Source organism: Hippocampus guttulatus, chromosome 1 (genome assembly GCF_054856545.1).
Source record: "Hippocampus guttulatus isolate MCC_2025c chromosome 1, RoL_Hgut_1.0, whole genome shotgun sequence".
Lineage (NCBI taxonomy): Eukaryota > Metazoa > Chordata > Actinopteri > Syngnathiformes > Syngnathidae > Hippocampus > Hippocampus guttulatus.
In genome coordinates this window covers 2,154,652-2,174,183 of record NC_141261.1, presented here as the reverse complement: position 1 = coordinate 2,174,183, position 19,532 = coordinate 2,154,652, and the positions used below count along the sequence as shown (strand labels likewise).

The following is a 19,532-nucleotide window of genomic DNA, read 5'->3' as shown; positions in this document are numbered from 1 at the left end:
ATAAATAAGCATATGACAGTTACAACAAGTCACAAGACATAACAGGTAATGAGTAGGGCGGATGAATGGGGAGGGGCGACGCGGCCCGTCCGACCAGCTGCACGGTCCACCGAGCGCTCCGCAGATCATTCCACGTCGCGGGGGAAAAAAATAGGAACGATGAAGACGGTGATGATAAGCATGTGTATGCGCGTGCGATTGTCTGGTTGTGTATGCGTGAACAGGCCGCAGCTGCTTCGTCAAGGTCTGCTCATGAAGACAGTCCTGGCTTATCAGTCCATGGCCGAGAAGGAGAGGGTGATGGTGGGGGCACGAGCTTCCGTGCATACCTTCCATCCAGGGGAAAGGGGTCCAAATAGCGTTGTTTGTTTTGGAGGCACGGCCGCCAACAATTTCAGGTGGCCTTGAGTCCGTGGCTGTATCCCTTCACTGGCGCCGATCAGCCAAATCCTCAATTCCTTTTCGAAGTGAGAATTCCAACTTCTCCATGTTGTTGTCGATCGTACGGAGACGCTCCAGAACCGCAATTGCGGTTGAGCTCAGTCACCGCTTGAGTCTGAGTGTTGGACATTTGCGCTAGACCATCGAGAATGACCGGCAGCTTCTTCACTTCCAATAAAGCTGCTCCCGTCGGTTGGATTTTGCGATAGAACAGGAAACTGCTAACACCAAACTGCAGCATACCTGCTATCAGAAGGCCGATAATGTAGATGTCTTCCTTCTCCTCAACGGACAGTATTGACAGGCCCACCATTCTCCGCTTCCTCCATGGATCTAGGGCAGTGGTCCTCATCTAGAAATGTTGTAGGTCCACTTTTTTTTTTTTTTTTTAATAAGACCAAGGTCCGATCCCATCCACGGCGGTCATGGGGAGCAGGGCTATATGCCCATTTAGTATGGTCAAGCTAAGCTTATAAAAATCAACACTCCTCACAATCAACCAATAATGGGGTGTATGAAAATAACAATTATTCACTTTGCCAGTACACGGCAAATAATGAGAGGTATTGTGTTGAGGCATAGGAACTCTTTTATTTTGTTACGTTGTGCCTGCTTAATAATAGAAATAGCCCTTTTAGGGAAATAAGGCATTTTTACTTTAACTTTGTTAAACAGTAGTTGTCTTTTTTTCCCTTAATTTAACCAAAACAAAATAATCATTTTACCAAAATAAACACTAAACATGAAAACAAAAATATCCTCTGAAATCACTGAAAAATATATCGGAAGAGGAGTTAAGAACCATTTTAAATACTGACACAAGGAGCACAGGAATGTGCAGTGCTCTTCTTCCACTAAAGGTGAATGCAATGTCTGAGGCATGCAAATATTATTTGAGGACGCCATTGGGATGTTCATTTACCATGTTGCGGTGTTCTGCTGTTAAACGGCTGCAAAGATCCCCGGGTAGACGGGAGCAGAACTGCACACAATCGAAACCTCCCGCGATTCATTTTGTCTAATTGTCTGTGTGCGGCTCTCCTGTGCTGAAGCTGTGAGCACACTGTGGCGTCGCGCATGCGTCTGTTTCCTGACACAATCATCCATTTTGAATGCGTGACGCTTTATGTATGGGCACACCTTAAGTTCAGAGGAGCCAATCAGCGCATCGTTATCGCCGACATGCCCTGCTCAGCCAGGGTCTCCAGTTAGTCAAACATTATACACACACACACAGTCGCGCTGCTGCGGTCCTCTGCAATACATCTGTTAGTGCACGCAAAGAATACAACGGATAATATTAACAAGTGATCGCGGTAATGCGCAGATTATAGTCCAAAAATATAAAATGAATAACGTAAAAATCACTTTATAATTTAGTATTTTATACAATTTATACAGGAGCAGAGCAAAAAAGTGTCCGCCTTCGTCGAGAGCCAAGCAGAAAAAGTTTTAAGTTTGTTAGCGTAATAGCTTCTAAATCTCATTCCACATTCGCATTTTTATTGTCTGTTGCAGGCATCTCATTTGTTCCAAAGGAGATTGGAGAACATCTGGTCAACATCAAGAAAAATGGTTGCCACATTCCCAGCAGCCCCATCCCTGTTATGATTAACCAGTCTGAGATTGGAGATGCCAGCCGCGTTCATGTTAGTGGCTTGGGGTTGAGTGAAGCCAGAACATTTGAGCCTGCTGAATTCATCATTGACACTCGTGATGCAGGTACAAGCTTTAAGAACTTTATAGTTAACATCAGTCATTGAGAAAATACTTGGAAGCAGCCTCACACGTTTAGTCTACTCAGGTTACGGTGGCCTGAGCTTGTCCATTGAAGGACCGAGCAAAGTAGACATCAACACTGAGGACCAGGAAGATGGGACCTGTAAGGTCACATACTGCCCCACTGAACCTGGGAATTACATCATCAATATCAAGTTTGCTGACCAACATGTTCCAGGTAGGAAAATAGGACAGACCTCAACAGTGATGTCAAGAATGGCTAACTAACTTTGGCCATTGGTTGTGATTGCATATACAGGTAGTGCGTTCACAGTAAAGGTTACAGGCGAGGGCAGAATGAAGGAAAGCATCACCAGAAAGAAGAGAGCAGCATCGGTGGCCAATGTTGGCAGCCAGTGTGACCTCAGTCTCAAAATCCCAGGTAGCCAAGAGACTATCTGTAGTGACAAAGTGTGTCCGTGTCAAAACTCCTGTTCTTGTGTGCATGTATTTTATTGGTGACCGTTTTTTTTTTCAGTACACTGACAGATTGCTCCCATTCTGTCAGAGCATCACCATAGTGTTTCCAATGATTCAAACACTTGACCGTTTGTTTCTTCAGAGATCAGCATAGCAGACATGGCTGCTCAGGTGACCAGCCCCTCTGGTCAGGTTCACCAGGCAGAAATTATGGAGGGAGAAAACAACACGTACTGCATCCGTTTCGTCCCCACTGAGACGGGTGTGCACACTGTGTGCGTGAAATACAATGGGATGCATGTGCCTGGTAGCCCGTTCCAGTTTACTGTTGGCCCCCTTGGAGAGGGAGGGGCACATAAAGTCCGTGCTGGTGGGCCAGGCCTGGAGAGAGCAGAGGCTGGCGTGCCAGGTTGGTCTGGCGGACGGATATTGTGTTCTGATGTTACGCAAAGTTCTGCAAATTGAACCTATCTTGGTCCTTTTGTGTGTGTGAAGCTGAATTTAGTATCTGGACGAGAGAGGCTGGAGCTGGTGGGCTCAGCATTGCTGTGGAGGGCCCGAGCAAGGCCGAAATCGCCTTCGAGGACCGCAAGGATGGCTCTAGTGGTGTGTCTTACATTGTGCAGGAGCCAGGTGAGACAAGAGACGCAGAGCATAAACACTAAATTATAGTCAGATTTTTGTTTTTGGGGTGGGGGGTGTTATATTCAATTTGCAGCATCTATACAGCTTACCCTAATTGGACCGGATCTGCAGATCATCCCCCAACCGTTGACTTATACGGTGGACTACAAAAAAAAAATCTGTAGACCAGAAACGGTAATGCAAATTTAGCATGGTGGGCCCGTTGGCCTTTGTATAACATGCCTGAAGAGATGGCATGCATCTTATTTGTTATGCAGTAAAAGCCCAATTCAAGAGTTGAGAGTCCAATCTGGGGGCGTAGAGTTGCCTATTGTAGCAGACAGCAAACATACCTCAAGTTGCAGCATAAACGTGACTGAACTTTGCGTACTGAGTGAAAATTCTAAGATTTATAAATGTGATTGCCTTTTGAGCTGAATATTTGTGTGTGTGTGTGTGTGTGTGTGTGTGTGTGTAGGAGACTATGAGGTGTCGATCCGTTTCAATGACGAGCACATCCCTGATAGTCCCTTCATCGTTCCAGTGGCCTCACCCTCAGATGACGCCCGACGCCTCACTGTTGCCAGCCTTCAGGTGAGGCTCTGAGACACGCACACATGTCCATGTGCAAGCACACGCACGCCAGGCCGCAGTACATTGCCCAAAATGCATCTGCTCGTAAAGTGACCTGTAAAATAGCACTCTGAGGTACTAACAATCTTGAGTCTATAGAGGGGAAAATGCAACAGTGGACGACTACAACAGTAGAAGTTGTTGCAAAGCAGAAGTTGGTTAAAGTGGAGCTGGTTAGAAGACTGTTGTTTCAGTAAAGAATTAAAAAAGATCGATTAGAGTGCTTCAGATGTCCTAAGAGCTGCAGGCCACTCATTAGCAGATGCTGCATTGTTGGGCAGTGCCAAAGGCTTCTGGAATAAGAAAGGACTGTGTGTGTTTCTCGTGCCTCATTCTAAAGGCTCCCAACAGCCCAACTCCTCTCAATGTGCTGATGGGGGGCTAAAGGGTTAAAGAGGTTTGAAATTGGCTGTTTTCTCCTCCCCTTTCGCTCATGCATACACTCTATAGAAGTAGGACATGTATCATGACTATAGTGTGAAATAGATTAACTAGTCTTTTTCCTCCTTTTCACTTTGTGTTGAATTCCCGCTTGCCTTTGTACTATATACAGCCTCCTCTTTAACCTTCTTAGCGACCCCCAGGTAAGGTAAAAAAAAAAATTCCTTTATTTCCTATGTGTACGTTTATGGTTTATTTTCATCTCATTTGATCTACTACTGTAAAGCTATAATCCGCAAGCAAGGTTATTGTAGTTAATGAAAAACGACTAAAACCAAAATCGAAATATTTTTTTTTATTGACAAAATAAAAAACTAGTGCTATTAAATAACTGAAGCGACTTTTTACATTTGCATATCCTTATTCACCATTATAACAAAAAACGGTGTAATTAATGGTTATGAGTAGTTAGGATAATTTTTGCACTTGCATCAACCGCAACACAAACAATGCAACTTGCATGTTTTTTATAAAGCTGTTTGTCTTTACCGTTATGAAAGTGTGCTTCAGTGGGCCACCACACCATCTCGTCGTTCACAAAGAATCACCTTTACTAATGATTAAAATATATAAATGTTTTGAAACTAAGACTTCAGCGTGGCAGTTTCCACATTGGATACATTTATGCATATAAACCTTTTTTTTTCTTAAAGTTCCTTTACAGTTATTGATCAAATATGAAATAACCCATGTAAAGTATTCGCTCACCACTATCTAAGGCGTTCAATATGCCAGTCCACCTATTACAGCTTCATCTCAGCTGGGAAGGCTGTTCGCAAGGCTTAGGACCGTGTTTATGGGAATGAGTTGAGAGTTTGAGTGTGTTTTGTCGAGCAGGAGTCTGGCTTGAAGGTGAACCAGCCGGCATCATTTGCAGTCAGCTTGAATGGAGCAAAGGGTGTGATTGATGCAAAGGTTCACAGCCCATCAGGAGCGCTGGAGGAGTGTTGTGTTACTGAGATTGACCAAGGTAACCCCCCCGCCCCTCATAAAATGTGTTTGAACTCATTTCAACAACTGCTAAGACATTTGGATGTATTGTGGAGAAATCTGGTGTCAACTCCTTCAGTCATTTTGTGTTTTTCTGTCTCCTCTAGATAAGTATGCAGTCCGCTTCATCCCAAGAGAGAATGGCCTCTATCTAATTGATGTGAAGTTCAACGGAAGTCACATCCCTGGTAGTCCATTTAAGATCCGGGTTGGAGAGACTGGCCAGGCCGGAGACCCTGGGATGGTGTCTGCCTATGGGCCAGGCTTGGAAAAAGGCAGCACAGGTAACTACCTGCATGGTCCTGTGTGGAAGAAGAAAATGATTTCATAAAAATCCGAACGCCGGTCTTACTCTATTTTTGCCACAGGAACGGCATGTGAATTTGTGGTCAACACGAGCAATGCAGGTCCCGGGGCTTTGGCTGTAACTATTGATGGTCCCTCAAAAGTGAAGATGGACTGCGTGGAGTGCTCTGAGGGCTACAAGGTCACATACACTCCAATGGCACCCGGCAGTTATCTCATATCCATTAAGTATGGTGGACCTTACCACATTGTGGGAAGCCCCTTCAAGGCAAAGATCACTGGTAAGAAAGACCTGTTTGTAGTGATTCTACAAATAGGTTGATTGACAATTGAGTCTGATTAGATCACGCTGTCCGACCCTTCTCTAGGTTCCAAGCTTGTGTCCAGCCACAGTATGCATGAAACTTCCTCTGTTATGGTTGATCCCGTGACTCGTGCCATCAGCTCCACTCAGCAAGGTGCTCCTATCCAGTCAGATGCCAGTAAGGTGGTGGCTAAAGGTCTTGGCCTCAACAAAGGCTTTGTTGGTCAGAAGAACAGCTTCAGTGTTGACTGCAGCAAAGCAGGTGTGTCAGAGTCTCTAACCTACCCCAGCAAGCATAACTTATTGTCTTAACTTATCAATATGTCACAATATCCTGAATTTTGTAGTTTTCACAAGACCTCCTTCTGAACCGATTACTTTTGATGACCGCTGTATATTAAAGGTACACTGTACTCACATGAGAGGACAGCGAAGTTGAAAAGTAAAATGTTTTTTTTTCTTGAAATGAATACAGGATCAGATGTTTGAGTAGCCAGCTAGCAAATTTAAAACCTAATTAGGTACTTTTGCTCAACTTAAAATGACCCTCAATTTGAAAATCGAGCACCAATGTTTTTTTGTTTTTGTTTTTTTTCTCCCTAGTTTTCAATCACCTTTTTGTGTTGATCGGTAGGTTCTGCAAACCTACCGAGCTAAAACTCACATCGTGATATGTGTGCCTCTGTATCCATAGGTCGGAACATGCTGCTGGTTGGGGTGGATGGCCCCAAAGTTCCCTGTGAGGAGATCCTGGTAAAACATCTGGGCAACCGCCTGTATAATGTCAGCTACCAGCTCAAAGAGAAGGGAGAGTACATCCTGGTGGTCAAATGGGGGGATGATCACATTCCAGGCAGCCCCTTCCATATCGTTGTCTAGAACAAAAGAAAAGAAAAAAAGCTTGCACCACCATCGGCAACTTCTCTTACCACTGTTGTAATTGTTTACAGCTCCATGTCCCATCCATGTTATACATTTCTGTCAACCCGATTCCAGTTTATCAAGACCTTTTAGAAAGCCAATCATATCCCAAAGATGCAAATATTCCTCTGTTTTCAGCCACAGTCAAATTTCTCCCATTTCTAATAAGCACGGTATCGGGAAGGAGAATCGGGCACCTTTTAATGATTGTAAACTAATAGCTGACTTTACCGTATATTTTTCAATTTAAAACTTTGGCTCGGGCCTAACTCATTCACTGCCATGGAAGAAACCTGGGCTACCAGTGAATGATTGTGCATAATGCCTCCCACTGAGGCTGGTCCGATACAGAGGTTTACATTTTATATGAACAAGAACTGCAATGAAGTGAGAGTGCTCAGTGCGCCTTGCTGTGTTTGATCAAATGACACTCTTTCATTGTCCATATAAAATGTAATTTGCTCATGTTGAACAGGTGTGGTTTTCTTGTGGTGGTGGATGGTAATCGGAAAATGCCTCGTCCGCTCAGTATGGGTGTGTGATGCCTTTTTTCTTTTTGATAACACGGTTGTTTTACCTGCTGATAGTGTGACCCAGTTTTAGGCACTGCTGTTATTAAAATGATGCACATTAGAGTAGAGGTCTAATTAAACATTGAATAAAACATTAGATTAACAGGTGGTACTCTAACGCAGAGTTTGTGTCACACGCTCACAACAACGCTTTTCTGTGTGTTTCATGCCGCTGCATGTTCATTTCTCTGTAAAACGCCCTCAGATTCAGGATAACACCAACCTGACGTGTTGTCTTTTAAAAAGGGAAGAATTTAAAAATGCTGGACGATGTTATGCTTCATCACATTGTTTTCAAAATGGTGACCAAAAAATGTTACTTTTCTCAGTGTTCTCAAATTTTTTTTGTCCCCCGCCCCCACACTCCCCTTAGCTCATATCTCTACAAAATCATGACTTTGTCCAGAACAAAAATGCTTTTAAATGTTTGTAAGACAGTATTTTGATACCCAATAAAGTTGTTGTCTAGTATTCTTCTGAGTGTGATGCCCATTTATTCCAATGAACATAAATGTTGGTTTCACATTGCCTTATTTCTAGGCTTCACCTTGTAAATGGAAATGTAAAGCATCCATTTCCCAGCTTCCTGCTGATCTGAATGTCAAAGCTATAGAACTTGGTGGTCCTTTGTAAGAGTAGAAATTTATTTCTTTTTAAACGTAGTAGTGTAGAGCCTCACGTATGTAATGAGTGGACACAGATCTTAGTATGGTGTGGTAATGTTACCTACCGACCCAAGGTTTGTAATTGATGGATGGCCCTTGGTTCAAGTACGACCGTAACTATTTGCATGAAACCACATTCCATAACCTTCTATCGGCCATAAATCTGTAGCGTGAGGTTTGGTCTCATCGTCATCGCAAAAGACTCAACTCATGGCAATCCGGCATGGAAACCTGCTAATATGTCTGTTCTCTATCAACGCATGATCCTAAATGTCATAAAAAAGATTAACCCCACTGTCAGTTTTTCAGTGGAAGAAACCAAACTGCCAAAGCCAGGACATCCGCAAATGAACGGAATGTTATCTCGACTGCCTTAGACTGCACCAGGAACAACCCAATTGCCTGTTGATGATTACGATTGTAACAATACGCTGCTCATAGTCCTAGCAGGGCTTTAAACTAGCTGAGTTTGGAACAACACAAGCCTTATTCCCCGTGCCCCACCCCCGTCGCTGCCACAAATACTAAACCTCCCAAGAGTTTATTTGAAAATAAGCAACGTGAAGATCGTTACAAGAGGAAATCGTTTGTGGTCCTTGGGCGACACACGGAGGACAAAAACTGAAAATGCATACAAATGATCTGTTGAGCTCATTGGATATTTCATAGTGTACAGTACTGACATTATGCAAGCACATCTTTTGCACACACGTATTCACACACAATCGTTGACCACACACACGATTGCATTCCAATCATAGGCCTACATGAGGTAAAAGCCCACTAAAACACTACTCTGAAAGGCACGTACCTAATGGGAATGGAATACTGTATAATAATCCTTCCACAGCCATCCTATATTACACCATGGATCTTTTTTAAGAGAACAGAGGCAACATCAGCTCAGACGGAGCCTGAAAACAGTCTTGAGAACTGTGTTTTCATTTGCGCAGGTCCCCGAAGAAACTTATGCTCGTCTTTGAAGGGTCGTGGAAATCTCGAAACAGAAGACTAATACAGTATACAAACTAAACATCAGGAACAAAAGTCAGTGAAAGGATAGATGCGAGAGCTGCACCTGGACAAATACATTTGTCCTTTTTTCTGAAACACTGATTAAGGATTAATCGACCATTTGGTGTTAGATTGTTGATGTATTTTGAAACAGGGATTCAGAATTTGATATAGCCAGTTATGATGATGTTCTTAAAATGTATGCATGGAAAATGCAAATTCAAAAGAGTCAGAAACGTGGTTCGAAAAGAAACATTTCTAATTCGATCCTAAGGAAAAAATATTTCCAAAATCAAATTCAAACAACTGTGAGTATGAGGTGGCTGATTGGGCCGACCATGTGACGTCTCCTGATGGACACGCCCAACGCCTTCTTCCTTTTCAATCCAAAACTTGTCTGGCTGGGATCTTTTTTTTTCTCGTAGGCGAAACTTTTTTTCACCTCTGTTTCAAAAGTAAGTTTCTATCTTTTCATATCATAAGCCGACAAGTATTTTGTGGTCGTTCGTTTCAGTTCCCAATCCAAGGTTTTTTTTCCGCTTCTCTAAAACTCGCCCATTTACGCATCTATCCATCGAATCTATCAAACGAATATTATCTCTGTCATTGTGCAGAATGTCTTTGAGTGACAAAAGCGATGAAGAGCTCAGCAAGTTGCTTACCGAGTACGGCATCAAACATGGACCCATAGTTGGTAAGAAATGGATATTTTCAAACTAACTATTAACTAAAGTCATTAACGTGCTCATTGATTTTCTTCTCTTGTGTAAATTCACTTTAAACAAATGCAACTAGGCTAATTTGTTCCACCTTATTGAGTGCAACAAACATGAAGTAATCCATTTGACTGTAAACGTTTATCCCCCTTGCCCTCCCCTCCAATTACTGCACTGCATTTCGTGGTACTCCACCGAATGTTCTGCTAACACAATTAAGCCACGTCATTCAGGTTTGTGCAATTTATGTAGGAGTTTTGAACTTTGTATTCATAACTGTTGGCATGCATCTGTGACTAGACTCCACTCGCAAGTTGTATGTGAAGAAGCTTGAGAGGGCCATGGAAAAGCTGCCAGTGAAAACCTCCTCTGATAAGACTTACTACAGAGAGGAAGGTAAGATGCTCCAGTGTTCACGCAATGGCTTGGAACATGGACAATGGCAGGAGATTGAAAACAATTATGTTCTGCTGTTTTAACACACTTTAACAAATATCAATCCATTCATTGATATTTGGAATAATTCATTCAATAATCAAAACCTTTGGCATTGTAATTTTGACTGTATATTCCCCATTGAGAAACATTTCATTTGCCGTACAATTTTACTTGAAAGTTAAACTGTCAGTCTAAAAACAATACGTGAGAAATTGTGCATTTTCACAATGTAAAATGGATTCCCAGTTGTTTTAATGACATGTGTGACTTATCATCAAAATACCCCAAGGGTGAAGAATTATATCATAATTTGTACTCTCTTGTATGTAGTCTAAAAAAAGTACCCTCTTGCCACTATATTCTTTAGTAATCAAGTATGTCTCATTTATCAGAAGCTAATGCTTTTAGCCAACTCAAAAATGTGCATCCAACCAAATTCAATGCAGCTCTGCTTACCTTTTGGCTTTGACATGGTAGCAGGGATGAGGGACGTGGATGTTTCTGCACGATAATGTTTAGACTGTAGTCTGCCTGTCGATTGAAAGTGGCTCTTGATCTTTGTCCAATTTAGCTAATCATATGAGAGGGTACAAAATATGTAAATGAACCCCCTGTTACATTACAGTGACGCGGAAGTGAGTTTTCAGGAATGAATATATTCACTTCATTATTTAATTTTACACTTGATAACCGGGCAAGCATTTCAGACACCCAACTATTTGTAAACAAGCCATTAAAAATTCAATTTTCCATAATATGTCCACTTCTGGAGTAATGATGAATAAGGAGGGGTAATTGGTGCACTGATGCGCCTCATACATCTCATTCTGAAATAGTCATACATGTATAAAATGAAATCAACCCTTAATGTAATGTCAAGCCTTCAAGCAAGACACTTACTGTGACACGCTGCCTTTTCATCAAAAGTGACAAGCATATGGTAGATAGCAAGGATAGTCTGTGAAGAACCTTCACTCAGTGCTGCTGCTTGTCAAACGTTACCAACATATGAGACTCAAATGCAGGACACCAGTCACAGAAGATGCAAACCAAAGTCCTTTATTGGCATATTTAATACCTGATCAGGCTGAGTGTCTAAAGAAGCCTATGGGAATGAGAATAAAAACAGGAAGTATATACCTCCTAAAATAAAACCAGTAACAGTGCTCAACATGAATGAATAGAACAATTAATCATCTCCAAGTGGCTTGACAATGGAATGCTGTACTTGACTGCTGTGAATGAGTCACCGCACTCCACGGTAATTTCTGGTGCACACCTCTCGCGTTCTTTTAGAAAATTTGCCACAAAAAAAGCACACATGCAGAGCACAGATAATACTTTTCTGCTAGCGGAAATGAGGTCCAAAGAGGCTCACTCAATTTGGTCATGACTGTTTGATGTCCAAAAGTTTTTCGTGATTGAAGGCCTATTTTTCCTGACAATATTGGGTCAAACTTCAAATGTAGCGAGTTTTGATGCATTTGGCCTTTGAGTTTAAGGTTTGTGTTAGGATCTGGCTTTAAATCTCCATTTGTGCCTTTCTTTGTAAACGCCTTCTAAAAGGTGACATGATTTTTTTTTTATCTCCCCAATTTAAAGAAGTTCCCTTAATTAACATGCTCCACTCAAAATACACAATTATAGCACACTTTTTTTCCAGAAATTAGTCTGGTTTGAAGCAAATGAGGCTGCACCACCTCCTCTCTTGTTCGGGTGCTGAGTTTGACTTTTGTTACCATGACAACATGTCACATGCAAAGACATGTTATTAAGACACCTGGGGACTGTTTTATTTCTGTATTCCTTCATTAAATTGTATAAAGTCATGCGGGTGATGTCTGCTTTAAGCTTATAAACGGTGAACGTATTCCAAATAAGACTATAACCTGTGTTCGGTTGGTGGACCAACAAGTCCAGAAATTAGTGACCACAGTGAAAGTGTTCCGATTTGTTTGTATGTCTTCACAGAAGAGGAAATTACGTACGTCACGTACCGTAGCCCGGTGAGTGTAGCAGCTGACCACGTATAGATTTGTGTTTGTTCCTCACTTATGTTTTGATAGAAGATCAGTTGTCTTACATTTATATTTCATCCTGTTTTCATTTTCACAGGTCAGACATGAAGGTTATGAAGACATGTGAGTGCACGTGTTGCCACACGCATACGCAAGATGCACGGTGTGCTCACACTCACACCTTGTCAGACTATTCTATTGTGCGTCCTGCTGGGTGGAGTCCCATGAAAACCTGCCCGACCAAGTTAGCTTGTGGAACAATTAAGAATGTTAAGGTTACGTCATAGGGTAAAGTTAAGCAGCGCTTCATTGATCTTTCTTTAGTTGACAACTTACTGATGGATTGCATTAGCTTCTTATAAATGTGAGCAAGCATCACGCGCACACTCGCCCAATGAGACATTCAATGAAAGCCAGTCTCACCATTGGGCCGGCAGAATATGGGGCAGGATGGTAGAAACGGCTTGTTTTTCTGTAACACGATAAAAGTATGTTCAGTTGAGTATGAACTTATTTTATTCCAAGCCTTCAGTAAAAATGACCATAATTTTCTGTGAATAATTTGCAATGTTTTTTCTGCCAAAATGATCCAAAATGCAGGGGGAGAATTGTACAAGGGTCCAGTGAAGGGGGAGGGGGGCTGGGGTAAGAGAGACATTTTCACATTGTATAGAGGTTTATCAATAACTCTGGGTTCTTTAAAAAAAAAAAAAAAAAGTGTACTTTCATTCCAAAATTATATGTAATGTCTAATGTTTCAAATTGATATAATGAAATAAGTTGTCTCACTTTGTTATATTTCCTGTTTCGGGTGCTGTTGTAACAGACCAGCGAAATAAGAGCTTAGTTGCCTTATATTCCTTATTACTTACCTCATTGATGTTATTCTCAGCACTGAGCAAATGACGAAAAGTATGTTCTTTCCGTGTACTTTATCAAGTGTAAATAGTTTTATGACCACTAGTCATTAGTCTTGAGTTTTTAGGCACCATATACAGTACATATAAACAACATACACTATGTACAAATAAATACATTCGCGAATGTTCAAATAAATAAAAGTACAATATTTAAAAGCAGTTACAAGCAAAAGATTTGAAGACATTTTAAGGTAAAGTAAAGAAATAAAAAAAAAGAAATCAAATTACTAAGAGTGCCAAGTGCCAGACCAACATTTTGTCATTTTAAAAATGATTTGAAAGACCTTCTTTATAGGTATGGGAAAATAGCATAGTTTTAAATCTGGTTTTAAAAGTATAGACGTTTTATTTGTATGATTTGAGTATTTATGAATTCATACTATTCATTCTAATAATAAAGGATACCAGCAGATCGGGGGACATATACACAAGTGCAAAGGGGCGGAGGGGTAGCTTTTAAAATGTGATTTTTGAGGACCGTGTTCTACTAGGGGCGTTTTATAGAGAAATTACGGTAATCCGTTCCTGCCCCAGAACTACGTGATATTAGCATGCAGCCGCCTAGCAAGGAGTGGACAACGGTGCACCCGGACAGCTCGGGCCTCTGACGACACACCCGAGAGGAGGTGAGCATGCATCGTAGAGACAGCAGGCTGGGAGCGGGGCTCAGGAAAACAACATTTTGAGGGCTTCCTAGTAGAATGATCACTTGTCATTTTCGCTTTCATAGCATCTATACTGAGGACTAATTCAGAGTGAAACAACAACAAAAATATGTGACGTGTCTGAAAATGTCCGGAAAACGATTTGTTTGCGAACCGGGGCGTTGGTGAACTCTATCTTCTTTTCGTTGCATTGTCACAGACAGGGTAAAGCACTAGGGAGCTCATTGCAATTATGGAGGGATATGTAGAATATGTCTCCTTAAAAAAATAATAGTATGAGGCACTTTTTCAGTGTCATTACGATTTCTATAAGAAAGTGAATTGTTTTTTCCATCCAGGCTCAGAAGGAGATACAACAGTGAACCGTATGACGATGAGGAATCAGACGGAGACAAACAGTATGTCTTTAAACTTTTCGCATCACGGCAAATGACTGAATATAATCGTTGTCATCCCCTCCTGTGCTACAGGCCCATCCTGCGCAAGAGCAGAGCAGCCAATCAGAACGCCGTGCACTCCAAGGAGACCGTCCAATCTGGCTGCAGCATGTGGGGGGTGATAAGAATACTACTGCTACTAGCAGTAGTAGCAGCTGCTTACTACATTTATTGTCACATGACCAAAGACGAAAATCCTTTCAAGCTTCAATAATCAATAAACGACCACTTCCAGGATGCCAGATCATTTGCAAAACTCAGATCTAGATTGATGAATTCACTGCCAGCCCAGTTGAAAATGAATACTTGACATCTGTCGCCATCAGTGGCAGTTAATACGCTCACTTTTTCTTGTAAAAAAAAAAAAAACTGGGCCTTGCTCTTTAACAGACTGAGCCTTCAAGATGTAGTGGGTCTAAAAATAATACAGGCCCCTGTCCAAATCTCAAATTGTTGTGACATGAAAAATGAGACCAAGATAAACCATTTAGCAACTGTTTTTTCTGCCATTAATTTGACCTATGACCTGTTAAACTCTAATGTTTTTCCGAGGGGGAAAAAATTTAAGTTGCATAAATATTGACACCCCTTTTGTAATCCTTTGTTGGTGCACCTCTGTTTTTTTTAAATTAAAATACTGTCTTTTTTGGGTAGAAGTCAGTCAGTGTGGCATGTTTTGATGTGACATATGCCCAAGTTTGCATTGCAAAAATGCATCAAATCTTTCGGATTCCGCAGGCAATGCTCTCTACATCACCCCACAGGTGTTCGCTGGAGCTCTTCATAATTCGGTCCCCCTTAACTAAGGCCCTAGCTCCAGCTGAAAAAAGAATAGCCCCAAAGCTTAACACGACCACCAGCACACCCCAGTGTTGGTAGTTTTGTGTTCATTTGGTGATGAAAATTGTTAAGTTTCTGGCAAATGTACCTTTTAGAATTTGAGCACAAAAGGTCAATCTTTCTTTTGTTGGAATGTAAATGTTCTACCACAGGCATTTGGATGTACTGGATCCCATTTAACACTATTTTCTCTTCTGAAGGCAGCCACGCCCCTACCTGATCTCAGGGGTTTACTCTTACTGTCGCTTGCTAAAATATTTTTTGTTGGTGTTGTTTCAATTGAGTTGTATAGGTCGCATTTAATGGTGATTTTTTTTTTAATCATTCATTTTGGTCTCATTTCTCTCATATCGCAAAAATATATCATTTGAGCACGGGTGTGTATACTTTTTAGATCCACTGTGGTGAGAAAAATGCAAATGAAATATTTTTAATTGTTCATTTGAATTACTTGCTTTTTTTTTCTTGAACATGATATAGTCCTTTGTTTTAAAAATGTTGTCATTGCTTTTAAGACTTTGTTTGTCTGGTCTAAAAGATATTTGTATTGATTATGTATATGATTGTGTCATGTTTTATTTTTAATAAAAACACTTTTTTATATTTCTACAGTAAATGGCTGTCCAAATCATGTCAAACCAAACATCCTCACTTACTGTATTTCACTACAAACTCGAAAGTAAACACTTGATTCCCGACACTGTGTTCTCATCAGGGGCGCTGTGGAACGGTCAATGATTTTACTCAATTATTTGCTACAATACTAATTTGTTTGCTTATCTATGCCAGCGATGGATAGTGACAAGCAAAATATTATCTTCTAGCAAGATGGCAGAAGGTCTAATTAACGGCGGTAATATGCACGTTGTCGTTCTTAGAACTGCTTTCACACTGCGCCTATTAAATTAAGATGAGATCAATATTTCAGTTTTGATATTTACAACCCTTTTGTGATACTTTTGTTTAGTGGTGTAGTGTGAGATTTTTCTTTTGGAAAAGATGTACTTTGGCCCAATAAAGTCTCTAAAATATGCACAAGGTTTTGTGACTTGTGTCTTAATCAACTAGGGGTTAGACTTTACAGAAAGTACTTTTTTAACATGTTTAAATAACTGGAGGGGCGGCCCGGTAGTCCAGTGGTTAGCACGTCGGCTTCGCAGTGCAGAGGTACCGGGTTCAATTCCAGCTCCGGCCTCCCCGTGTGGAGTTTGCATGTTCTCCCCGGGCCTGCGTGGGTTTTCTCCGGGTACTCCGGTTTCCTCCCACATTCCAAAAACATGCATGGCAGGCTGATTGGACGCTCTAAATTGTCCCTAGGTGTGAGTGTGGGCGTGGATGGTTGTTCGTCTCTGTGTGCCCTGCGATTGGCTGGCAACCGATTCAGGGTGTCCCCCGCCTACTGCCCGTAGACAGCTGGGATAGGCTCCAGCACCCCCCGCACCCCCCCGCGACCCTAGTGAGCATCAAGCGGTTCGGAAAATGAATGGATGGATAAATAACTGAAGTTGAAGCAGTTATTGCTGTAAATAAGAACCACATGCTCACTTCATGTAGGTGTCTGCCAGGTGTCATATTACGGCACTTTTGTTTGTGTAATGTGATGAATTCTAACTGAATGGGGTTTTTTTTGTTTTGTTTTGTTTTAATCGTCGACAAGATAGCTGTCGTAATTCCACCACCTTTTCCGTCATCTCGTTTAATTTCAAATAAATGAGGGCCTTTCCCAATGCAAGCAGTGGGCTGGTACTGAATCCTAACGTGTCGTTCCTTTGCTATTCAGCAATACCAATGAAAAGATGGCCCCTTGCAATTTACATCGGCGATAACAACAATGCTGACATGTCAGTATAAGACAAATATATGGTCATTTCATTTCATAGTAACACAAGCATAGAGGCAGTATGTTGATAGAAAATCATGAATTATGCAACATTTGGAGTGGCAAACCAAAGCTCTATGTACAAATTGAAAAGCTGTCACGTGATGTGTAACGTGCAAACTTTGCATTCGATCACAGATTAAAAGTGCTGGTTCAAAGGCCGGTCATGTTGCGTTCAGATGGTTGAAGGGATTTCTGAGGTGCTGCTTCAACCATCATGCTATGATGTGATGGCCTGAAAAGGAAGAAGAAGAAGGTCTCATGATTAAAGCAAAAACTGGGACTGTGTGTCACATGTGTGTTTCGCAGCCTCTACCTGAGAGCGTGTCCCTCAAAGCCCAGCGCCGTGATAAAGATGTTGATAAGGACCGTGAAGAAGACCAAAACAGTTGACACATTATTCATCCTGTTCAACTTGGCGTGTTTACGCACGTCGTTCAGATCGTACTTCACTGTTGCCACAGAGTCGAAACAAAACAAAACAATTACGGATACAAAAAGAAGACTCGAGGAAAATGTTGCCGGGTCAAAATAACCCATGAAATCGTCGACAAAACCAAAGCAGTCCTGTCAGTTACTTGCCTATAAAAACGAGCAGAAGGCCCACGATGACTTGCAGCGTGATGGACAGACACAGTAGGACGACAAGGGGGATGTAAAAACGGTAATGAGGCCCCACGTAAAGAACTGTCTTAAGCTGGGACGAGTTGGCCATCAATAAGGCCACGTCCAGCATGCTCTGAGCTGCACTTTTCTTGGTGGCGTAGTGGTTCAGGTTGATGGGCCGATACACTTTGCCTGACGGCGATGTCTCCACCTGTAGAGGACGCCACAGGGGTGAACGACTCGTCGTATTTCTTTAGTTCACTTTGAACATCCATCCATTCCTTTTCTATCGTGCGTGTCCTCATTAGGGTGAGCCCGTGCCGATCCCAGCAATTGTAAAAATATTTTTGTTCACGAAATAAAATAAAAACATAAAAACGTTTCGAAAATGAAAAATCGATGAACCTACATCTTTGGTTTATAAAACTAAACTATTGCGAATATGTCCTTTGTTTTCCTTTGTCTAGTAATATCCATGAGCTTTCTGAGATCATTTTATTTGTATTTGTTTCTGTATTGCCATATATTCGAACTGTTTGGGAAATTTAGTATCATTTCCTTTTTCAAAAAAAACCCCTCATAAATCTGCTCTAAAAAGACAAAAAACAAAAGTCACAACAAAACTAAAATGACAAATCCAAATATATTACAACGCAGGTCGCTAGCCAACTGCATTACCGTCCTTTACACAGTCAATTATAATTCAGTATTGTTACCATCGCCCTTTTTTTGATGTCTGGTTTTTAAAAAATATCCATCAATCTGTGCCTGCGTAATAATATGTCGGCGATTATACATTTAACTGGTTTGACAGTCCTAACAGGTCTCTAAAAGGGGACCATCGTTACAATGTTGCCCGCAGCAATTATTTGACTGTCCTGCTCCATAAACTGTACACATGGGACTTTCTCTCTGTTCCAAACCCCAGAGAGGTGCTTGTTTGTTTTGTCCCTAGGCACGTAGATGTGGAGGGAGTGGCACACACACGCTCACGCACACACACAGTGCCGGTAAGTGACTCACCTGGCCAGAGAACACCGCATGTTAACCGACAGATTTACCAGAACTCAATTGCTGTACAGTATTCAGTTTTTTGGATGATCAGAGTGAAAAATATGAGCTATAGATTAAAAAAGAAATATGAGGGGAAACTTTTGGATAGTTGGCTTTTGTTTACACACACTCACACGCACACTCTAAAACATGTAGGTAGGCCCAAGGCATTTTTCCATGTATTTACAAAATCCTGTTGCACAGGTAAGTGTGACATGACACTGAGACTACAACTTTCTTTGAGTCACCACACTCTCATTCATTTCTGGTTATTAGTGGAATAAAATTCACTGAACTGTTTGTCACTCTGGAATCATTTTAGAACTACAAGAGCTCTATCTATCTATCCATCTACAGTATCTTACCTCTATGTCATTGGGTTTATTGAGAGCGATGATCTCCCCGTTGCGTGTGTATTCTCTGTCCATATTGCCTTTTAAGATACTGTAAGTTGCTTCCCCTTCTTGCTGTTGTTGCCTAAAGTATGACAAAAGGCGGTCTCAGGGCAGCACTCCTGAAACTGAAGAGAAAGAGAGGAAAAAAAAATGCCAAGGAGACAGACAGAATGAGCAAGCCAAGAAGCTCCTCCGGTTACACTAAGAGGGCCGCTGTGACTCTAGGAAGGAAGATCACGGTGTAAAATTCATTAGCACATGTTTCAGCCCATCCTCTGAGAGTGTGACCCCGCCCCTCGGTTGGGCTAAACCACAATTTCAAACACGAGGCGTAAGGGCGCGATCTGGCCGACCAGATAAGTTTATGTGGCCCACAAAAGCAAATCATGGATGTTAACATCCAACATTCCAACTTATAATAAATAATAACAATGAAATATCTCAATTCTTACCAA

The 19,532-nt window shown here is 41.5% G+C and overlaps 3 protein-coding genes across 6 annotated transcripts in view; 2 read left to right on the top strand and 1 right to left on the bottom strand.

Annotated features, from left to right (window-relative positions):
* The window catches only part of flna (filamin A, alpha (actin binding protein 280)), a 44,526-nt gene extending 36,624 nt beyond the window's left edge, over nt 1-7,902 (top strand). For all 3 annotated transcript variants that reach the window (XM_086133968.1, XM_086133798.1, XM_086133883.1), the window contains 11 exons: nt 1,960-2,163; nt 2,246-2,398; nt 2,480-2,602; nt 2,783-3,049; nt 3,136-3,273; nt 3,743-3,858; nt 5,176-5,308; nt 5,436-5,612; nt 5,697-5,915; nt 6,003-6,200; nt 6,633-7,902. In XM_086133968.1, the coding sequence (XP_085990094.1) occupies nt 1,960-2,163; nt 2,246-2,398; nt 2,480-2,602; nt 2,783-3,049; nt 3,136-3,273; nt 3,743-3,858; nt 5,176-5,308; nt 5,436-5,612; nt 5,697-5,915; nt 6,003-6,200; nt 6,633-6,817 (1,913 nt within the window). In that variant the 3' untranslated portion in view covers nt 6,818-7,902. The remainder of the gene's footprint in view (nt 1-1,959; nt 2,164-2,245; nt 2,399-2,479; nt 2,603-2,782; nt 3,050-3,135; nt 3,274-3,742; nt 3,859-5,175; nt 5,309-5,435; nt 5,613-5,696; nt 5,916-6,002; nt 6,201-6,632) is intronic.
* A 1,588-nt stretch (nt 7,903-9,490) lies between these two features.
* Nucleotides 9,491-15,760, top strand: emd (emerin). Of its 2 annotated transcripts, XM_086133678.1 has the most exons (7): nt 9,491-9,565; nt 9,725-9,804; nt 10,127-10,222; nt 12,236-12,270; nt 12,380-12,405; nt 14,206-14,265; nt 14,338-15,760. In XM_086133678.1, the coding sequence occupies exons 2-7, from the start codon at nt 9,726-9,728 to the stop codon at nt 14,516-14,518; spliced, it is 477 nt and encodes a 158-aa protein (XP_085989804.1). In that variant the 5' UTR covers nt 9,491-9,565; nt 9,725; the 3' UTR covers nt 14,519-15,760. The 2 variants fall into 2 exon arrangements, with proteins under 2 accessions (XP_085989804.1, XP_085989720.1); XM_086133594.1 differs by having other exon boundaries at nt 14,206-15,760.
* Nucleotides 15,761-17,046: 1,286 nt separating this feature from the next.
* LOC147209996 (ninjurin-1) lies at nt 17,047-19,304 on the bottom strand. The gene is made up of 4 exons (XM_086129781.1): nt 19,048-19,304; nt 17,606-17,840; nt 17,340-17,475; nt 17,047-17,258 (listed from the first exon to the last, which is right to left on the bottom strand). Exons 1-4 carry the CDS (start codon nt 19,108-19,110, stop codon nt 17,177-17,179), a joined length of 516 nt encoding a protein of 171 aa, XP_085985907.1. The 5' UTR covers nt 19,111-19,304; the 3' UTR covers nt 17,047-17,176.
* Nucleotides 19,305-19,532: the final 228 nt, after the last annotated feature.

What these genes read in the sequence shown, in the direction of transcription:
- emd (XM_086133594.1), top strand. Translation starts at nt 9,726, where the DNA reads ATGTCTTTGAGTGACAAAAGCGATGAAGAGCTCAGCAAGTTGCTTACC. An exon ending in CAAACATGGACCCATAGTTG is followed by an intron (nt 9,805 to 10,126) that starts GTAAGAAATGGA and finishes ATCTGTGACTAG; the next exon opens with ACTCCACTCGCAAGTTGTAT. An exon ending in CATGAAGGTTATGAAGACAT is followed by an intron (nt 12,406 to 14,205) that starts GTGAGTGCACGT and finishes TTTTCCATCCAG; the next exon opens with GCTCAGAAGGAGATACAACA.
- LOC147209996 (XM_086129781.1), bottom strand. Translation starts at nt 19,110, where the DNA reads ATGGACAGAGAATACACACGCAACGGGGAGATCATCGCTCTCAATAAA. An exon ending in ATAAACCCAATGACATAGAG is followed by an intron (nt 17,841 to 19,047) that starts GTAAGATACTGT and finishes CGTCCTCTACAG; the next exon opens with GTGGAGACATCGCCGTCAGG. An exon ending in TTTGAGGGACACGCTCTCAG is followed by an intron (nt 17,259 to 17,339) that starts GTAGAGGCTGCG and finishes CTTCCTTTTCAG; the next exon opens with GCCATCACATCATAGCATGA.